This window comes from Rhincodon typus, chromosome 20 (genome assembly GCF_021869965.1).
Source record: "Rhincodon typus isolate 14 chromosome 20, sRhiTyp1.1, whole genome shotgun sequence".
Classification (NCBI taxonomy): domain Eukaryota; kingdom Metazoa; phylum Chordata; class Chondrichthyes; order Orectolobiformes; family Rhincodontidae; genus Rhincodon; species Rhincodon typus.
In genome coordinates, this window is record NC_063351.1 from 35,536,396 (window position 1) to 35,559,131 (window position 22,736).

At 42.0% G+C, this 22,736-nt stretch overlaps 1 protein-coding gene across 5 annotated transcripts in view; it reads left to right on the forward strand.

Moving 5' to 3' along the window:
* ccdc172 (coiled-coil domain containing 172) overlaps positions 1-13,463 on the forward strand; it is a 124,499-nt gene extending 111,036 nt beyond the window's left edge. For 3 of the 5 annotated variants that reach the window (XM_048609029.1, XM_048609027.1, XM_048609030.1), the window contains 2 exons: positions 2,153-2,240; positions 13,253-13,463. In XM_048609029.1, the coding sequence (XP_048464986.1) occupies positions 2,153-2,240; positions 13,253-13,363 (199 nt within the window). In that variant the 3' untranslated portion in view covers positions 13,364-13,463. Of the gene's footprint in view, positions 1-2,152; positions 2,241-3,475; positions 3,576-13,252 lie in introns of all 5 variants that reach the window. The other 2 variants (XR_007264292.1, XM_048609028.1) reach the window with 2 other exon arrangements.
* The last annotated feature ends 9,273 nt before the right edge of the window (positions 13,464-22,736 follow it).

Consider the following 22,736-nt stretch of genomic DNA (forward strand, 5'->3'; position numbering starts at 1 on the left):
TAAAAATCCTGTCTAGTCTTGTTAGAATTTTAAAAGTTTCTCTGAGATTCTCCCTCATTCTTCTAAACTCCAATGATTTTAGACCTCATTGATCCAGTATCTCTTCTTCCTGTCAGCCCAAGAATCAATTTGATATATTTTCCTTGCATTCCCTCCACTGCCAGAACAGCCTTCCTCAGACAAAAAGACCAAAACCGCACTCACCAAGGCCCTGTACGATCACAGTAAAATACTCCTGCTCTTGTACTTCAATCCTCTCACTATCAAGGCCAAAATACCATATGCTGTCTTCAATGCCTGCTGCACCTGCGTGTTTACTTTCTGTGCACAAGGACACCAGATCTTGTTGCAGCTCTCCCTTTCACAAATTATTGCCATTCAGGTGAAAATCTGCCTTCAATTTTCTGCTACCAAAATGAATAATCTCACATTTATCCACATTATATTTCATTTGCCCATTCACTGAACTTGTACAAATCAGATTGAAACATATCTGCAACCTTTTCACAGCTCACCCTCCCATCTAGCTTTGTGTCATCTGCAAACTGGAGATATTACATATAGTTACCTCATCTAAATCATTCATAAGTATCAGTGGTCCAAACACTGATTCCAGCAATAGCTCACTTGCCACTGCCAACAACTTGGAAATAGACCTGTTTAATCCTACTCTTTGTTTCTGGTCTGCCAAACAATTCTCTGTGCATGTCAGTACATGACCTTAATCCCATGTGCTTTTCCTGTCCATGCTAAATTCTTCTGTGAGACCTTATCAAAAGCTTCCTGAAAGTACAAGTAAATCACTTCCACTGCTCCCCTTATCAACTCTACCAGTTACCTCCTTGAAAAATACAAGTAATTTGTCAAACATGATTTATCTTTTGTAAATCCATACTGACTTTGTCTGAGGATGTCCCTATTTTCCCAGTGCTCTGCTATTAAATATTTTATGATGGACTTGGGCATTTTCTCCACTACTAATGTCAGGCTAACTAGGCTAAAATTCTCTGCTTTCACTCTGCCTCCTTTTTTTTTTAAACAGTGGAATTATGTTAGCATTCCTCAAGTCAATAGGAATTGTTCCAGAGTCGATAGAATCTTGAAAGATGACCATCAGTGCATCCACTATTTCAAGGCCCCTTCCTTAAGTACTCTGGTATGTAGGTTATCAGGCCCTGGGGATCCGTCAGCATTTTATTCCAACAATTTCCCTACTCATACTTTGTTTTTAGTTCCTTCCTCTCACCTGACCCTCTGTTCCCCAACATTTTCAGGATGTTATTTATGTCCTCCTTTGTGGAGATAGAACCAGAGTGTGTATTTAATTGGTCTGCCATCTCTTTGTTTCCCATCTTGCCTTGTTTCTGGCTGTCGTGAAACCTACTTTTATCTTCACTAAACTTTTTTTCTCTTCACCTATCTATGGAAGCTTTTACATTAAGTTTATATGTTTCCCACAAGTTTACTCTCTCATTCTATTTTCCCCCCTCTAAATCAATCCCTATGTTCCTTCATTGTTGAATTCTAAACTTCTTCCAGTTTACTTAAATATACGATAAACAATCACTTTAAATCTGTCAGGTATGAAAATTACGTATCAGCCTGGATCTGTTCAATGAGCTTGCTTAGTAGAGAATAGTTAAATGATACCCAGAATATCCATCCAAGGTGGTTAGCCTTCCTGTTGTAAGTATATAATTTGTGTTATATGACCTAGATTGTTCAATTGTTGATAAAGTTCTTTAATAACTTAAACTGAAAATACCATCTGATGTTACTGCTTTGAATACTGGACAGATCTTGTAGTTATGGCATAATTTTCAGTAGCATGAAAATAATTATCAGTCGAATTTCCTATTATCCTAAAACAGCTATTGAGCATTTACCCAGCTTACAAATTTAGGGTGACACCCTTGAAGGTATGGAAAGTTGAAACTCTATGAAGATAATATGAGATGACCCAAAGATATCCAGATATCTACTCAGATGCCATACATAGAACTTTGATGGTAGAGAATTTAATTATGAATATGCCTCCTCTTAATCCCTGATGTTGACATTAGTTTGTAATTGACTATATCATTTAGAAAAATCTAAAATTGAATTCAAAGCTTAAGAACATTCCTCGTTTTCTGAAACACTTTTGCTCTAGGTTAAAGAAAGAATTGGAATTATACAAGGAAGATGATTTGGAAAGTGTTTGTGAGGCCCTTCGAGCAGAGATACAGTATTTGCAAATGGTAACCAATGCTTGTTTAATTCTTAAAATAATTGATTCTAGTTTATATTTAACTGAAACTTGCATGCAAATTATTTTTCATTTTGTGTTTTACAAACTTGTAGAGTTCTTCAAGTTGTAATATTTCTAATAAATGTAAAAACAATGTAATGTAATTTCTTGTAGCTGATCATGGAACCGGGGAAGTGGTAATGATGGTTCACTGTTAAATGGAATAGTTCAGGCTGGTTGCCTCTTTAAGATTTTCATTTTAGTACTGCTTTTGAAAAGTAGCTTAAAAGAGTCACCCTTGGGTAATTTAGTAGTTGGTCATTGAGGGAAGCTTCTTTCATCCGAAATCTTGAACATCCTTTGTTCCTGTTCTTGGAATGTAGTTAGAAAAACAAGTGGGTAATCAATTATTTGTTAACTGATACATTTATAGCAAGAGGTAAAACATTCCACATGCAATGGTTATGCATTAAAAAAAAGGACTAGATTTATTTGGGCCATTTGAAGACTGGTGCAGAGTTGTAAGTAAACATACCATTGTGTAGGGAAGCTTCAGAGTAGAACGATAATATTATCATATCAGTTCCATAGTTTGCAAAGCTAATCACCACGGCAAGAAAAAAGAAGTCCCAAATCAACAAAAGATTAACAGGGTCAATCAGAGTGTAAATAGCATACAATTTTATGAGCTTGTTTGGATTTTACGGAATGCCTATGTGGGCTGACAGAACCCCAAGGAGCATACTAGAATGGCAATAAAGCAGCCCAATTTTGGCTTCACTCAATTGATTGTGGATGTTCCATTGTTGAAGATATTTAAAGCTTCATGTATACTGTAGAAGAACTTTGTCCCATTTTATATTTAAGTGGAAAATTTTTGATCTGTCGTGGAATCACAGGATATGGTGAGTAGGTGGAGAGGAGGAGCAGAAATCCCATGATCAGTCATCATTTGATTTCATGACAGAGAACATTCAACAGCCACCATACAACATTCCTGTTGTTCATGTTGTTGACACTGACAGTAGAAAAGCTGGGCATTGCACCTCATTATGAGGAAAGGAATTTCAAATAGCAGGGTTTTACAGGGAAGGGTGTTCCACAGAAGTTGCACCTGGCAGCTGCCATGCATGGATCTAAAGCGGAGATTCTGGATGTTGTGTCTGGATGTCTCACAGCAGGTACCTAACGTATGAATCAATTTTCTGATTGATAGATTAACTGACTCCAATTCATGTTGTACAGACAGAAACTGCAAGAAACTTTTGACATGGCTGTTGACGGATGCTATAGTAGAGGGCATGAGTGTGATTTCTCTGAAGAGGTGGAGTGGCTACTTAAGGAGGTAATTGCCTCTACCCTGATCAAAGCTTTCCAGAATGATCTAGGCAAGAAAAAGGGCCATACCATTCCAGCCTTGCTGGAACTTGGATGCTAGCATGAAACTGTAGTGATAGGCCAACATCAACTATATGCTTTGGGTGCGTACAACACTATTGCTATGATATGCAAAATACACCAAATTCACGAGATCTGTCATAGTTGCAGTTTGTCACCTACCCAGAAATTGGCATTTCTACACATCTGCAAAACATGTGGAACCAGAGAGCATTGGGTGCATGTGTGCAGAAAATCTGGTTTCAAAAGCCAAATCAGACCCCAGAACGGGATCTAGGTGACCAGAAAGGTACAACAACACCACAACACTAGCAGCATGGAAAATCGTTCAAATGTACACAAATGTATTGATGAAATGAACAGCCAAAGACTGAAAAGCAACCTTTGAAATATAACCAAGCCTTTTATATTGAGATAACAAGGTGTAGAGCTGGATGAACACACCAGGTCAAGCAGCATCAGAGGAGCAGGAAACCGAAGGGTCTAGGCCCGAATCGTCAGCTTTCCTGCTCCTCTGATGCTGCTTGACCTGCTGTGTTCATCCAGCTCTACACCTTGTCATCTCAGATTCTCCAGCATCTGCAGTTCCTACTAGCTCTGAAGCCTTTTATATTACCAGGTTCACAAACAGGAGGCTGGAAAAACACAGCATCTGAAGGAGGAGAAGCCAACATTTTGGGTATTACCCTTCTTCAGGACTGTATGTGGGGGTACAGGGAGCTGCAGATAAAGCGGGGGTGGGGAAGGATGGTGGAATGATGGTGATAGGTGGACACCGGTAGTAGGTACGACCTGGTTGGTTGATGGGAGGGATGAATCTGGTTGGTAGACGGAATGGAAGGGAGGAAGTGGTAGGTGGAATTGAATGGAGGAAGCAGGACTGGAAAGAGAGGTGCAGGGAGGGTGGAAAGGTTATTTGAAATTAGAGAACTCAATGTTAAGTCCTCAGGCCTGTAGGGTACCCAGGTGGAAGATATGGTCTTGTTCCTAAAATTTGCGATCTGATTCACTGGAGAAGGCTCAGGATGGACATGTTGGAGGGTGAGTTGGGGGGGAGGAGAGTTGAAATGGGTAGTGACCGGGAGGTTAGGCTGGCTGTTTCAGGCCAGGCAAAGATGCTCAGCAAAATGGTAGCCTAGTCTACATTTGGTCACACTGATGTAGAAAAGACCATATTGGGAGCACCGGATGCAGTAGACTAGGTTAGAGGAGATGCAGATGAAACTCTGTCTCACCTTGAAGGACTGTTAAGGGCTCTGGATGGAGGTGAGGGAGGTGGTGTGAGAGCAGGTGTTGTATCTTTTACAGTTACAGGGGCAGGTACCGGGGTGTGGCGGAGCGGTTGGTGGGAGTGTGGCATGAACTAAGGAGCGGCAAAGGGAATAGTCCTTGCAGAAGGCCAGGGAGGGGAAGTGAAGATGTTCTGGGTGGTGGGGAAGGATGAACACATTGAAGAAGCTCTTTGCCTCCCTCAGATGTGAACTCAGTGAGTCCCTTTCACTCTGCCACACTGCTGTGATTCTGCAGCCCTTCAGCTCTTCGACTACACTGTGAAACAAACACGCTGCTACAGCCACGTGACCTTCCTCAGCTCCTGTCTTTGTAACCATTTCATCCCTCAGGTACATTTCAAACTCTCAAAATCTGGACCCACCTTCGATGCTCCATACACACAACACCTTCAATACCTCCATAAACAGTTCTCTCTCCAGATTCTCTACTCAGCCCTCTCTGCAATGTGCCAGCACCTCCACTCCCTCTCCTCATCCCTCCCCCAGCTCAAGGCTTCCCTTTCCCAAACTTGCAGGGAACCTCTACTCTTCTATATTCGACGGAGAATCCACACACTCAACAAACGGCTTTTCTGCTTCATACCAGATATTAAAAGTTGTAAGTTCGCAAGATTCTCCTCTATTCACTTCCAGTCGGAGAACCCACTCACCGTTCAAAATCAGCACCCTATTTCCGGCCACTTCCAGGAACCCATGCTGCCACTGCCTTACACGCATGCAGGCCTCATCCGGCACCAGGCCTGTCCAGTCTGACGCCACTTCTGGCTCCAGTCCGGCACCTGAGCCTCTGCAACCATCGACTGAGACCCATAAGAATTCACCTTCAACCTCCGTCTCTACTCCAGATGACTTCTCCAACGCTGCCCTGAATTTCGCAGACGAAAGGATTGGGACCTGTCGCAACTTCTGCCTCCACTCCCGACTCCACCCACTCTCCTAACTAACACACAGACTCCTATCCCCAGTGTCACTCTGGGTCCTACTACCCACCTGCAGCTAGCCAACACATCTCTCCCTCCTCAACTGTCCACCCCCACAATATACACTACTACTCCTACCTCTCCACCTCATCTCTCCCACACTCCTCTTCCAATTCAGTCCTCCATCCCACTCCCCTCCCAATCGCCTTTCCCTCCCACAACTGCTCTCCCCCACCACACCACATCCAACCCTCCCCCATCACATGCTATTGCCCTTCCCCCCCCCCCTTCAGCTTCCTCAAAAACCCCCCAGAACCTTCCTGTATATTCACTATTCCCCTGACCTTGAACTCTGAGGCTGAATGCTCTGTCCTCAGTAAAGCGCTCATGTTCATACCCCAATGCCTCCACCTCAACCAGTTTTGTCCTGCAATGATGTGGAGCTCTTCTTCTGCCACCTGTGCCTCCATGCCGCCGCCTTCAATTAAGACTCCCAACCACCCTCCAGGGACCTCTTTTCCTGCCTCCAACCTTCCTCCTCCTCTTGGACGCCCCCTCACGGCCTCTTACCCGCCCTGGACCTCTTTATTGCTAACTGCCAATGTGACATCAACCATCTCGATTTCTCCACCCCCCCTCACCCATTCCAACCTCACCCCTCCCAATGTGAGGTGCCCCACTCTCTCTGCACCAATCCCTGTTTCACTATCAAACCCACTGACAAAGGCAGGGTGGTAGTAGACTGGAGGACGGACTTCTATGTCGCAGAGGCCAAATGCCAACTCTCTGTCACCAAGTCCTACCTCCTCCTTGACCATGGCCCATTAAGCCACTGGTTCTCGCGCTGTCCATGACCTTATTGCCTCAGGTGATCTCCCCTCCACACCTCCAACCTTATAGTCCCTGAGCCCCACAATGCCCAGTCCTACCTGCTTCCCAAGATCCGTAAGCCCAACTATGCCAGACGACCCATCGCCTTTGCCTGCTCCTGCCCTCCTGAACTGATCGCTTCCTACCCCAACTCCATTCTCTCCCCCTTGGTCCAGGCAGTCCCCACCTACATCTGGGACACAAACCACGTCCTCCACCTCTTCGGAAACTTCAAGTTCCCTGGCCCCCAGCGCTTCACCTTTACTATGGACATGCAACCCCAATATACATCCATACCCCACAAGGACGGTCTGCAGGGCCTCTGTTTTTTTCCTGATCAACAGACCCACCCAGTACTGCCCCCAGCAATACCCTTCTCTGCCTTGCCGAATTAGTCCTCATCCTCAATAACTTTTCCTTCAATTTTTCCCATTTTCTCCAAAACCAGGGAGTGGCCATGGGCACTCGCATGGGCCCCAGCTATGTCTGCCTCTGTCGGTAATGTCAAACAGTCCCTCTTCAGTACTTGCACAGGTACTGTTCCACAACTCTTCCGCCATTACATCAATGACTGCACCGGTGCTGCATCCTGCACCGAGGCTGAACTAGAGCAGTTCATCGACATTGCTAACAACTTCCACCTCACCCTCAAATTCACTTGGTCCATCTCAGACATCTCCCTCCCCTTTCTTGACCTCTCCACCCCCATTTCTGGAGACAATTTATGGTCCAATGTTTACTATATACTCCCATAACTATCTTGACTACAGTTCCTCCCACCCTTTATCCTGCAAAAACTCATCGCATTTTTCCAATTCATCCTTCTCCGTCACATCTGGTCTGATGAGGAGACATTCCACTCCCAAGCACCCCAGATGTCCTCCTATTTCAAAAAACATTCTTTTCCCCCCTCTGTCATCCAGACAGCCTTACACCTCCTCCATTCCCCTCTCTTCAGCTCTAAACTGCCCCAGAAATAAAGATAGGGTCTCTCTTGTCCTCACTTTCCACCTCACCAGGCTCCTCATCCAACGTATCATCCTCTTCTGCCAACTTCAATTGGACCCCAGCACTCAGAACATTTCCACTCCCCACCCCTCTCTGCCTTCCACGAGGACCCTTCACTCCTTAATTCACACCACACTCCCCACCAACCACGCCAACCCTCCAGTACCTTCCCCTTTAACTGTAAAACTTGCAACACCTGCCCACACACCATCTCCCTCATCTTAATCCAGGACCCTAAACAGTCCTTCCACTTGAGACAGAGTTTCAGCTGTATCTCCTCCAACCTAGTCTACTGTATCCGGTGCTCCTGATGTGGTTTTCTCTACATCAGTGAGACCAAATGGTGACCATTTCACCAAGCGTGTTCGCCTGGCCTGAAATGGCTAGCCTAACCTCCCGGTCACTGCTCATTTCAACTTCCCCCTCCACCCCCACTCCTCCTCCAACATGTCCATCCTCAGTCTCCTCCAGTGTCGCAGTGAATCAGATTGCAAATTTTAGGAACAACATGTTATCTTCCACCTAGGCACCCTTCAGCCCCGAGGACTTAACATTGAGTTCTCTAATTTCAAATAACCTTCCCACCCATTCCCGGCTCCCTTTCCAGTCCTGAGTCCTGCCTCCTGCCTTCTATTCCACTTACCGCCTCCTCCCTTCTATTCCAGCTACCAACTAGGTCGTACCTACTACCAGTGTCCACCTATCACCACCATTTCTCTATCTTCCCCCTACCTCTGTCTTTATTTGCAGCTCCCCCTAACCCCACATCCAGTCCTGAAGAAGAGTAATACCCGAAATGTTGACTTCTCCTCCTCCAGATGCTGTATGTCTACCTTGAATTCTAGCATCTGCTGTATTTTTTTTTATCTCTAACCTTTCATATCACCAACCTTACACAGCACACTGATGGTATAAGAGGAGCAGAAGCTTTTGTTACCATCAACATCATATGTCCACAAAAGACAGGTTGATGCACAGTGTAAAACAAAATTGATGTAGGAGTGAACTAGTGCCAACGTATAACTACAATCCACACTGAAAGACATATCCCAACAAGTGGCATTCCATGGTACAACCTACAAAAGACCATTTCATAGCATATAACAGATCATAAATTCTTCAGTGACACAATCACGGTGTAATGCCAGTATGCAAGTTTAGCTTGGATTCCTGAAATCTTCTACCTGGTACCGCTGATCCAGCAGTGTAAGGACTGTCAGTATACATAGAACTCAGTATCATGAGCATTCATGACAATCAAATCAAACAAACAGTGGTCAGAATGAAAGAGACCCTTTCTTTTCAAGGACGGTGAAAAATGAAGTAGATATATGAGACCAGCGAGCAAGTCGAGAGTTACCACGATAGAGAGTGTGAGCCATAAATCCAGTCACACATAACTGGATACGGACAAAGATTTCTAAGAAATGCATCAGTCCTGATTGCAAGAAGTTAGTACTGATCATGAAGAAACAAGAACCAGCTCAAACCAATGAATGATAAGCCAATGTAGAGAGCCAGGAGGAGAACACTGATGACAATCATTGTGTGATGATGCTGACCAACAGCAACCAGCAGCATAGCAGCCAAATTTGTTAACCAGGAGCAACTGAGCAGAACACACAGCTGTCCAGATGTTTATACAATCACCAGATCAGGACAAGTTGCAAAACATAAAATCAGAGTTTGAATTATTAATCTTGCTAATTCTATTTTTCCATTTCTCTACAATGGTTGAATTGACAAGTGGAAATGTTCTTTCAAGAAAGTAGGATGTTATATTATGACTCACAGCAGATACGCAACACACCTTTAAGAGACATGCTCATGATGCCACCGCTATATCAAAGCATGTGTCCTAATGGTATCAGGTTCTCAGTTCTACCTTAATTGTAGAATGATACACTGAATGAACTGTGCTACAGAATAGCTTGATCCCAGACACACAAGTATCCTTGACTGTACATAACTAAATACCAGGAGCTGTACAAAAATATACTGAATCCTTCAGGATGGGTCACTGGACCCCAAACATTAACTCTGATTTTTTCTGAGTTTTTCTTCACAGATCCTGCTGAGCTTTTCCAGCAACTTCTGTTTTGTTCCTGATTTACAGTATCCGCAGTTCTTTAGTTTTTATTTCATATTTAGTTGCTGGAGCTAACATAATTATCACAGCATGATAGTTGCAGATCATCTATACCTACAACATCATTGGAGGTAGAACACTACAGTTAACCTGACTCAGAGGCCTTGCATACTCACCAAATCCCTGACTGCTGTTGTTGCAACTCTGTAACTGACAGTACACGAATACTCTGTCTGCCAATGCTGGCCCTCAAGGATTGACCACTGACCACTCCTTGGATTTAGTCATATAGCACCCCAACTGTGAGTGCCCCAAGCTGGCAACAGACCATGATGTAGTGCTTTGACTGTGCCTGCAACTGACTAACAGAGCCCTCTCTCCTTTGCCTGGAATGAGGACTAACTATCAGTTTCCTTATGGTCATTTTTGTTGAACGTTCATGGAGTGTGTTTGCTGCGCAGGCAGATAACACATGCTATAGGACTTAGATTGATGTTTCGGTTGTGCTGCTTAACAAGCTGTCCCGCAACCACCTGATAGATCCATACAATGATAAGTAGCGTGCCTATGTCCACAAAAGAAAAGCTCAAAATGGCAGTGGTGAAAGCCTTTATCTATGACTAACAGGTACAGCACGTCAAGGCAATGCTAGGATTCAATGCTGCGAGCATGCAGGTAGGCACTAATTGTGTGAGTGCTAAGTGAATTGGGTACTTGTCCATGCGTGTGCAGTATCCTTACAGTAACCCTGAAATGCTAGTTGCTGGTGAACACTGCAATACAAGTCTGTGCTTCATGAGCAACCTATAAATGTATTACAGAGCTGCCACCACAGTTGTAAGGGTTTGGCAGTTGCCACATGCTAACGTGTATGGATGAGAGATAGATGTGGCTGGTGCCCATGAATCATTCGCTGAGATGCAATTTGGTCACAGCCAACATGAAGATGGTGCAGATCAGCAGTGAGCTGAATCCACTAGATACCTAGTCTGGTTTCCGTATCGAGTTTTCCCAATATTTAGTTTATTAGATGAGCTTGGTAAGATAGGATGCCCTTAATGACATGCATTGTGCCATCAACATGGAATTCTTGTCACACGTCTTCCCATAGCTGATGTTACTCAGACCCCTTTAAGATTCCACCCTATGTTGCTGCTGTCCAGCTATCAGCGGCTGTAGTTCCTGTTCTCTTAGCTGCTCCTTCACAGGAAATTTCCCACCTCTTCATGCATGGGCCAGCATTGGCAGACAGAGTATTCGTGTACTGTCAGTTACAGAGCTGCGAAAACAGCAGTCAGGGATTTGGTGAGTCATGTATAGGGGCTGCTCATTGAAGACTATTATAAATCTGGGGCAAATAGAGTCCTTGGTATCCATCTATTCATCATGTTTCATGATTCAGTGGGAGGCTCATAGGGGCAGCTGGGTGTGAACTGCAAGAAGAGGTAGAGAAGTCAAGGTTAAATTGAGAAAGCAGAAGTATTTGTAGAGGTTGGAGGGGACAAGGACAGTGATAGGGAGCAGGCGAAACATAAGCTGAATGGGAGGTTATGTGGAACAGCATTGAAAAGCATGGTAGGCAATGGGGGAGTCCAGAAGAGTAGGATGGACATTATCAAGCTGTAATACTAGGGGTGCAAGGAAAACAGTTGTAGGTGAAGTGGAATTTGGTGGGTCACAATATGGCGGGGGTGTATGGGTTGAAATGGGCTGTTGAGATGGTGTGAAATAATAAAGGATAAGGAGGCTTTGGGTGGGTGGATACCTGGAAGTGACAAGGTGTCAAACAATGGCAGAGTGGATTGGGTTCAGTTGCATTTAAGTTAGAATATCAAAGGTAAAGGGGAAGGTAGGATTGCAGGTTAATGATGGGGCTGATCATTAACAAATAAAAGGAAGGGGCAGAATGTGTGAATGTCATATTGCATCAAGGAAATAAAAGCGTAGGGCAATTGTTAATAGAACAGACTTAAAGGCTTTATGTCTTAATGCATGAAGCATGAATTAGAACAAAAGAATAGAATATTATTTACATGGAGAGAAACTACAGAGAGCTGCAACACAAAGGGACTTGGGGGTACTTGTGCACGAAACACAGAAAGCTGGCACACAGGTGCAGCAAGCAGTCAGGAAGGCCGATGGAATCTTGGTCCTTATTTCAAAGGGGTTTGGATTATATAGAAGGCAATTGCACAAGGTCCCAGTGAGACCACATCTGGAGTACCACGAACAGTTTTGGTCTCCCTATTTAAGAAACTATATTATTTCATTGGAAGCAGCTCAGAGAATGTTCATTCGGATGAGCGCCGGCATGGAGGGATTGCCTTATGAGGAAACTTTAAACAGATTGGAACTCTACTCATTGGAATGTAGCAGAATGAGAGGTGTTTACAGTGAAACATACGATTCTTAAGGGGCTTGACAGGGTAAAAGCTGAGAGGTTGTTTCCACTCACGGGAGAGTCAACGACCAGAAGGCATAGTCTTAGAATTAAGGAGCTCCAATTTAAGACTGAGATGAGGAAGAATTTCTTCTTTCAGAGCGTTGTGAGTCTTTGAAACTGCTTGCCACAGTGAGCTGTGGGACAGAGTCCTTGTGTATATTTAAGGATGAGATAGCTGGATTTTTGATCGTAGGAGAATCAAGGGTTCTGGGGAAAGGGCAGGAAAGTGGACATGTGTATTGTTGGATCAGACATAATCCAAATGAATGGCAGTACAGATGTGAGAGGCCAAGTGGCCGACTTCTGCTCCTATTTGTTATGGTCTTACAGTCAACCAAATTTGCATTCCCCGAACTATCACTTTTCATTTTCTAGATGTAAGTACCACAAGAAGATGGCTGGGACAATGCCCAGGGTGGATGGACTAAGTGATTGATAGATATACATGGGACCCATGATTGCTGGACACTACAACATTATAGCAACAAACACATGAAGCAGCCATTGCAAAGTGCAAGTACACTTAATCTGCAACAATTTCATCAGGCTGGGACATTTTATGTATCCAATCACAGCAACCACTAGAAGGCCATTTATCCACTATCTTCTTATCCACTATGGATTTCAAAATATTTTGGCTTACTTTTATGGTCATATTCTCTTAAAACTTTACACAGCTAAACTTTGCTGAATAACATTATATTCAAAAACAAAGCATTGACAATAACATGTTCATAGACTGTGTCACATTCTGCTGATTATTAGTTTATTACCCAACATGTGTTTTACATAAGATAAATTAGTTTTTGTTTTGGTTGCCCACCTTGTGTTTTGTGTTATGACTCCTAGGTCAAACTATCATTTAATAATATATAGGGTAGTAATGGAGCACTCGGTCATTGGCATGTGTTTCACTTATGAGAATGATCAATGGTGCCAAACCCACGAGAATATCAAATGTGAGGCCTTCAAAATTTTAACGATCTCATTTTGTCTTCTCAGAAACTATCGCATGGCAACCATCCTCAAAATAGCAACTCCCAACTTTCTGAACGGTGTGCCCCTGACTTGTCTAGTGAACCAGATCACATTGGAAAAAGAAGGCAGCCATAAGCTGAAACAGGGAAAAAAAAGATAAAAATGAAATTGTACACAAAACTGAATTTGCTGTGTGATATTATTTATCCACTCAAATTGTAATTCCTGGTTTGAAATTAAGCAAAATAAATACTTTCTTATTTGATACCCAAAGTGTGTACAGTGCCACTAATGAGAAATATACTCAGACAGAATTTGACCATTAAGCTCACTTAACATGCTTCCTTCTTGCTGATTAATAAAGAAGCACTGTCATGAGAAATTAAGTATTCTAGAATGCAGTTCAGTAAATGTTCCCAACTGGAAAATTATAGCAACGCTGATGATAGATAGAAGCCAAAATATTACATTTGACTCCATCTGTGAATCAATTCATGCAGAATTAAGTTGGTCTGTAAGGCTAATTTTAACCTTTTGCCTCATGAAGGTGCATAGGCTATTCTTTGCTTCTAGTATCCCCACTGTTTGGTAATTGTCAACAATACCACCACAAATTCATGCTTACGGTATTGTGAGCAATTTGCTTGGGCGCCTGATGGGTGGTTTGACTTCATCATCGTATCTCTGTGGCAATGTCATTCTCACCACCTTAAGAAGAAGCCAGTACTGAGATATGTAAACACAGCCTGGGCCTCATATATGGTTCGCATATGCTGGAGACAAACTTAAGCACTTTTTATGAGCAATGTAAATGGAAGCATAAAATTATAAAAATATCGATAGATTAAGCAAATGGGCAAACCTCTGGCAAATGGATTTTGATGCAGACAAGTATAAGATCATCTGCTTGGACTTAAAAGATTGCACAGGGAACTTTTTAAGTGTCAAAGTGCTGGAAACACTGGCAATCTGAAGAAACTTTAATTGAAATGTCATGGATAAGTTTAAAAAAAAATCAACAAGTTTAAGGATTGGTAACCTGTATACTTAGAAGACCAAACTATAAGGTAGTTAAAATTACGCTACAGCCATTCAAACTCATAGTTATATCACACTTGAAGGAATGTGTTCAGCTCCACGCATCAAAACTTTGGAGGATATATTGGTCTGGAGGGAGTGCAAGAATGAAGTTACAATGGCAGGTTATACAAACTATGTTTGCATTTTGTCAACTTTAGAAAATAGAGGGATGATTTTATCAAAGTTTTCAAGATATTTAAGGGACAGATACAGCAGGTAAAGTGGAACTATTTTTGCTGACCAGGGAATAAAGAACTAGGGGAAATAGCATAAAAGCATTAAAGTCAGGCCTTTCAGGAGAGAAGTTGGAAAATACATCCACATGCAAAAGATGGGAGGCATTGGAATTTATATCTTCAAATATCAGTTAATATATGTCCAGTTGTTTATTTCAGATTTAAGATTCAAAGATTTGTGTTAACCTAAGGTATTAAGAGATACAGTGTGAAGTTCAGTGTATGAAGTTCAGTATATGAAGTTAGATCACAATCAGCCATGATCTCATTGAATGGCAGAACGGACTGGAGGTGCTGCTCCTATGCAAAGATGGTTCGTTAATGCACATTATGTACATAATGCATGCAAAATATTACTATCAAAATTATCACTGTTACATTGCAGAATATGAACAGAGACCATGCTGATCATCCTACTGTAAAAGTATGAAATAGTATGAAAGCACATCCTATGAAAGAGGAAGACAAAGATGTAACTGAAAAAAAATAAGCATTAATTACTTCATAGAATTAATGGGCAAAAGTTTCTGTGTCTGTGCCATCAGTCTTTGCACTGTCAGGGAGGAGAGATCACATCCAGAGCGAGATAGCCTGAGCGAGAATATATCTTGGGGACCTTGGAAGCAGCGTAGGAATTTGGTGCAGAAGGGAAAAGATGTTTTTTGCTTGCCTTTTTGCCTCCTTGTTTGTAAGATCATTTTAACAGGATGAATTGAAGTCCAGAATTGGGGGCGTGGCACAGAGCAAACAGTGACATTGCTGGAAAGCTGTAAGTTCATTGGTTGGTAATAGTTGCTAATTTGACTTTTTTTTAAATTCATTTGTAGGATGTGGGGTCACTGGCTGGCCAGCATTTATCCCCATCTGTAGCTGCCCTTGAGAAGGTGGTGGTGAGCTGCATTCTTGAACCATTGCAGTCCAGTTGCTGTTGGTTGACCCACAATGCCCTTTGGGAGGAAATTCAAGGATTTTGACCCAGCAACAATGAAGTCAGGATTCTAATTGCTTTCAAGACTATACTTTTTTTTATTTATTATTACATATAGGAGCATGTGAAAACAATAGAGCAATAATTATGCTGACTTTAATCTTTATGTTGATTGGGTTAATCAAATTAGAAAAGGAAGCTGCAAAAAAATGATAGATTACATTAGGGATAATTTCCTAGAGCAATATGTCATGGAGCCAACCAGGGAGCAGGCTACCTTGGATCTGGTAATGGGTAATGAGGCAGGTTTAATCAATGATCTCTGAGTAAAAGATCCCCTTGGATACAATAACCATAACATGATAGAATTTAATATTCAGTTCAAGAGTGAGAAACTCAGATCAGAAGCACCTTTGTTTAACTCGAATAAAGGGAATTAGAATGAAATGAGAATAAAATTAGCTAAAATAAACTGGGAAAATAGATGAGTAGGAATGACTGGAAGCAAGCGGTAGCAGACATTTTAAGAAGGTCATTCATGACTCTCAGAAGAGATTCTAGTGAGGGATAACCCAACCATGGCTAACCAAGGAGGAGAAGAGTATTAAGTTGAATGAGAAAAGTATTTAAGGAGGCAAAAGCCCGTGATAGGCCTGAAGACTGGGATATATTCAGAATCCAACAAAGGAAGAGTAAAAGAATAATAAAAGAAAGAGAAAATAAACTAGGAGGACAAACTGGTGAGGAATATAAAATCTGACAATAAGAATCTCTTTAAATATATAAAAATGAAGAGTGGTGAAAGTAAACATAGGCCTTTTAGAATATGAATCTGAGGAGATGATATTGGGCAATAAGGAAATGGCAAAGGAATTAAACAGATATTTTGCATCAGTCTTTATGGTGGAAGATACTTCAGACATCCCATTAATAGTAAAGAATATAGGGAGGAATTGAGTACCATCACCACCACTAAGGAAGCAGTATTAGACCAACCAACGGGGCTAAAAGCTGATAAACTCCCAGCACTGATGGCTTATATCCTAGGATCTTAATCGAAACAGCTATAGAGATAGTTGATGCATTGGTTGCAATTTTCCAAAAATCATTGGATTCTGGAAAACTATTAGAAGATTAGCAGTTTTTCAATGTGACACCTCTATTGAAAAAGGAAGGGTGGCAAAAAGCATGCAACATCAGATCAATCAAATCAGATCTATTATTGGAAAAGTATTGAAATCAGTTGTTACAGAAGTATTGTAGAATTTTGGAAAGTCATAATCTAACGAAGTAGAGTCAGTATGGCATATTCAAAGTCAGCACATTGACTAATTTATTAGAGCTTTTCAAGGAAGTCTCAACTAGAATGGATAAAGGGGAACCAGTAGATGTTATGTATTTGGTCTTCAGAAGGCATTTGACAAAGTACCTCAGAAAAAGTTAAATCATATGATTAGATCCTACAGTGTTGCAGGTAATATATTGGCCTGGATAGAAAATTGACTCGTGGGCAGGAAAAAGCAAGTGGGAATAAGGGGTTCTTTTTCAGTTTGGTAATCCACGACCAGTGAGTTCCGCAGGGATCAGTGCTGGACCGTAACTATTTACAATATATATCACTGACTTGAAGACGAAAATGAATGTACTATAGCCAAATTTGCAGATGACAGAAATAGGTGGAAAGGGATAGCAACAGTTTACAGAGAGATTTTGAAAAGTGGTTAAAAAGTTGGCAAATGGAGTATAACGTGGGGGCAAAGAAAGTGAAATTGTTCTTTTTGGAAGGGAGAACAAAAGAATAAAATATTATTTAAATGGAGAAAACCAACAGAGAGTGCAACACAAAAAAACTTGGGGGTACCTGTGTGTGAAAAGCATAAAACTAGCACTCAGGTGCAGCAAGTAATCAGGAAGGCTGATGGAATCTTGGCCCCTATTTAAAGGGGGCCGGAGTAAAAAGTAGGGAAGTCTTATTGCAACTGCACAGTCCTTGTGGAGACGAATTCCCGCCTCCACATTGAGAATACCCTCCATCATATTTGTGGCATTATCACTGTGCTAAATGGGACAGACTGCAAACAGATCAAGCAACTCATGACTGGGCATCCATGAGGTGCTGTGTGCTATCAACAGCAGCAGAATTGTACTCCTACACCATCCACAGCTCCACAGCCCAGCATATCTCCCGCTTCACCATTATCATCAAGCCAGGGGATTAACCCTTGAGAGTTTACTGCAATGGAGGCAGCAACTCTAGCCTTTCACTGTACTTACGTACATGTGACAACAATAAATCAAACAAATTGCCTTGATTTCTTGCAACTTGCCATCCCTCTGGCCCTGTACTCGTCCCTGGAACATCTGAATAACAAGGATACCAATATCAGGCTCCTACCTATTGACTACAGTTCTGTTTTCAACACCATAATTCCAAATAAACTGACTCTAAGCTCTGAGATCCCCACCTCGTAACTGGATCCTTAACTTCCTAACCCATGACCACAACCAGTAAGAATTGACAACAATACCTCCTCCACAATAATCCTCAATGCCAGAGTCACGCAAGCCTGTGTACTTAGCCCTGTAGTGTACTCCTTATTTACTCACGACTGTGTAGCCAAATTCCACCACAACTCCATTTATAAATTTGCTGACAACACCACCATTGTACGATGGATCTCAAACAACGACGAGGCAGAATACAGGAAAGAGAATGAACGCTTAGCGGCAAGGTGTAAAAGCAACAATCTCTCCATCAATGTCAGCAAAACGAAGGAGCTGGTCATTGACTTCAGGAAGCGGAGTGGAGGGCATGCCCCTGTCTGCATCAATGGTGCTGAGCTGGAGATGGTCGAGAATGTCACGTTCCTGAGAGTGATGATCACTAACAACCTGTCCTGGTCGACACTATGGTCAAGAAAGCACAACGCCAGTTCTACTTCCTCAGGAGGCTAAGGAAATTCAGCATGTCCACAAGGACTCGTCAATTTTTGTAGATGCACCATGTAAAGCATTCTATCTGGATGCATGACAATGTAGTTTGGCAACTGCTCTTCCCATGACCTCAAGAAACTACAGAGAGTCATGAACACAGCCTAGTCCATCATGCAAGCTAGCCTTCCATCCACTGACTCCAACCACACTTCCCGCTGTCTGGCGAAAGCAACCAACATCACCAAAGACCCCTCCCACCCTGGTTATACTCTCTTCCACCCTCTTCCATTGGGCAGAAAATATAAAAGTTTGTGTACACCTTGGAATATGTTCAAGAACAGCTTCTTTCTCACTGTTATCAGACTTCTGAATGGACCTCTCAAATTTTAAATTTAAAGTTACTCTCGCTCTCTGTGCACCTTCTCTGCAGCCATAGCATTGTATTCTTCACTCTGTTCTATTACTATAATGCACTTTGTATGGCATGACCTGCCTGTAAGCAAAACAAAACTTTTTGCTGTACCTATGTACTTGTGACAATAATAAATAAAATAAAATCAAAGGAGGACATGCCAGAGCAGCACGAGGCATACCCAAAAATGAGGTGTCAACCTGGTGAAGCTACCAAACGGGACTACTTGCATGTTAGACAGCTTAAACACCAAGTGATAGACAGAGTCAATACAGTGTGGAGCTGGAGGAACACAGCAGGTCAGGTAGCATCAGAGGAGCAGGAGAGTCAATGTTTCAGTTGGGACCCTTCATCCATCCTGAGGAACGATCGCAATCCAAAACGTCAACCCTTCTGTTCCTCTGATGCTGTCTGACCTGCTGTGTTCCTCCATCTCCACACTGTATTGACTCTGACTCCAGCATCTGCAGTTCTTGCTATCTCCAAGTGATTGACAGGGGTCATTAGTCCCACAACCAACGAATCAGATCTAAATTCTGCAGACCTACCACATCTACTCGTGATTGGTGGTAGACAAAACAATGCGTTGCAGGAGAAAGCTCTGAAAATATTCCTATCCCCAATGATGGAAGAGCCCAACACATCAGTGTGAAAGATAAGGCTGTAGTATTTGCATCAATCAGTTTGGGTTCTGTCAGGGCCACACAGCTCCTGATCTCATTACAATCTTGAATCAAAAGAACTGAATTCCAGAGATGAGCTGAGAATGACAGACCTTGATATCAAGGCTGAATTTGACCAACCGTGGCATCAATAAGCCCGAGCTAACCTGGAAACACTCCATTGGTTGGAGTCATACCTAGCACATATGAAGACTGTTGTGGTTGTTAGAGGTCAGTCATCTCAACTCCAGGATATCTCTGCAGGAGTTCCTCAGGATAGTGTCCTAGAACCAACCATCTTAAGCTGCTTTCCTCCATCATAAGATCAGAAATGGGGATGCTTGCTGATGATTGAACAATGTTCAGCACCGATCCCGACTCCTCAAGTACTGAAGCAGTCCATGTTCAAGTGGAACAAGGCCTGGACAACATCTAACAAGTAACCTTTGCATCACACAAATGCAAGGTAATGACCATCTCCAATAAGGGTCAACATAACCATTGCCCCTTGACATTCAATAGTATTAACATCACTGAATTCCCCCACTATCAATATCCTTGGGGTAACCATTGACCAGAAACTGAGCTGGACTCACCACACAGACACAGTCGCTATAATGCAGGTCAGAGGCTACAAATACCGCAGCAAGTAACTCACCATCTGTTGAAAATCTACAAGGCACAAGTCAGGAGTGTAATGAACTACTCCCCACTTGCCTGAATGGCTTCAGTTCCAACAATACACAAGAAGCTTGACGCAGTCCAGGACAAAACAGCCCAATTGATTGACACCACATCCACAAGCATTCATTCTCTCCACCACTGATGCTCAGTAGCAGTGTGTACTACCTACGAGATACAATGCAGACATTTAGCCACTTCCAAATGCACAACCTGGAAGGATAAGGTAGTAGATGCATGGGAACACCACCACCTGCAAGTTCCCCTGCAAGCCACTCACCATTCTGACTTGGAAGTATATCGCAGTTTCTTCACTCTTGCTGAGTCAAAATCCTGGAATTTCCTCCCTAAGGGCATTGTGAGTCAACACACAACGTGTAAACTGCAGAGGTTCAAGAAGGCAGCTCACCACCACTTTCTCAACGGTAACTAGGGATAATCAATAAATGCTGACCAGCCAATGGTGCCAACATCACAGAAGTGAATAAAAATATACAGATTCCACACAAATTTTAGAGAAATTACAATTCTATATTGTACTTCTTCTGGATAGATGTGATCACAAGACAGCAAATCATACACCTCTATGACTTGCAGCAACTCCTTCCTAACACTACCATGCACCCCTCATTTTTAGCTTGGATTTAATTATATTAGAGATCAGCTCCTTAGAGTAACAATTCAGCATCTTTGCTCATATTAACATTTATTTTTATTATTACCTGCTAGTTAATGGGCATACTAATTGTTGTTTTATGTGTATTTTTTTTTCCATTGATGTTACACTCTCAAAGAATTTTTTTGACCTTCCTTCTAGAACTGAATTGGGAATTCAGCACTGATTGTTCCTGCATGGTTATTTAGAAGAAACATTAAAATATGGGCAGTAGTCTTTCCTGATTACTTACTAAGCTATAAACGATTGTGATCTGGAAATGTTGCTGAATGTGATGAAACGGAAATGCAGCATTCTCACTGTCCTGACTGACACATTTAATCTATGTAAAACACTTAATTGTTCAAAACTATGTAAAATTATTTTAGTTATCCAGTGCCATGATTTGAAGGCAAATACATGAGCAATGCTCAATTTCTTTGTCTAATTGTGATGGTTGAATTATTTGACATGTTAAATGTTAAAGGTAAAGTCACTATATTCCCAGAGGGCTGCTCTCTCATCAGAGAGATGATGACTGGTGGTAATTTAACCTGAGGGTGCCCATGCCTTAGGTGAGTAGACAGGTGGAGGAGGAGAATCCTTCACAATAACCTCAGCCAGTGTAAGAATTGAATCCACTCTGCAGCACAAATCAGCCATCAGGACAGAGGGTGATGTAACCTTTATGCAGATCTTAATGAGCATAAACAAAAGGTTAGGCAGTTATTGAGTTATATGTATAAATTGGGAATCAGTTAGCTGGACAGTTTGTTTACAATGCCAAGTAACACCATAGGTTCGGTTACTGTGAAGAGCCTTCTTCTCAAACTCCCCCTCACCTGAGGCATGGTAACTGTCAGGTTAAACCACCATCAGTGAGAGAGCAGCCCTATGGTCTGTTAAGACAATGGCAATTTTACATTTAAAAGTTCATTCTGTTGCAGAAACTGACAAGTATTTTATTGCATAATGTCTTGGTGAAAATCTATTTGATTGGGTCTTCATTCTAATTCTGCATAGTCCATAGCATTAACTTACCCTCTAACAGAGGAAAATTAAACTCCAATGGACTTGGGCTTATCAAGTAATGTCACATTCCTAATGCAAGCAATTGTAACGTGCATGTAAGATATGTTATCAATAAAAGGATCATCTCTGCAATATGCAGCTTCAACATAATGCACCAATTGTTTTCAGTGTTAAAGTTGCTACTCTTTCGTGATCAATTCATCATAACAATTCATTAAACAGCTTAATAAATGAAAAGAAAACATCTATTTATATAGTACATGAGATATACCAAAGACCTTGACATCCAATGAAGGACTTTTGAAGTTTATCCACAACAGCAAGATAATAAACATTGTAGCCAATTTGTGTACAGCAAGGTTCCTCAAACAGTTCTAAAGTAAGGTGCAGGGCTGGACGAACACAGCAGGCCAAGCAGCATCATAGGAGCAGAAAGGCTGACGTTTCGGGCCTAGACCCTTCATCAGAAAAGCTTTTCTGATGAAGGGTCTAGGCCTGAAACGTCAGCCTTTCTGCTCCTATGATGCTGCTTGGCCTGCTGTGTTCGTCCAGCCGTGCACCTTGTTGTCTCGGATTCTCCAGCATCTGCAGTTCCTACTATCTCCAGTTCTAAAGTAATATGTGTATAAGCATTTTTAACTGAAGTTAGTTGAGCATTGAATAGTATCCAGGATACCAAGAAATATACAGTACGCTTATTCCCTTAAAATAATCACTTGAGAGGAGAAACATCAAGTTCAGTATAAGCAAATACTTTCAAACACTACATTGAAGTAATTGTGCCTCAGCATATGTTTATGTAATATTTCATTTCTACCCTCATTATTCCTCCCGTTCAAGATTGGAGACTGCTCAGTTTTCATGTACTTGGGTTTCTTTCTATTAAAT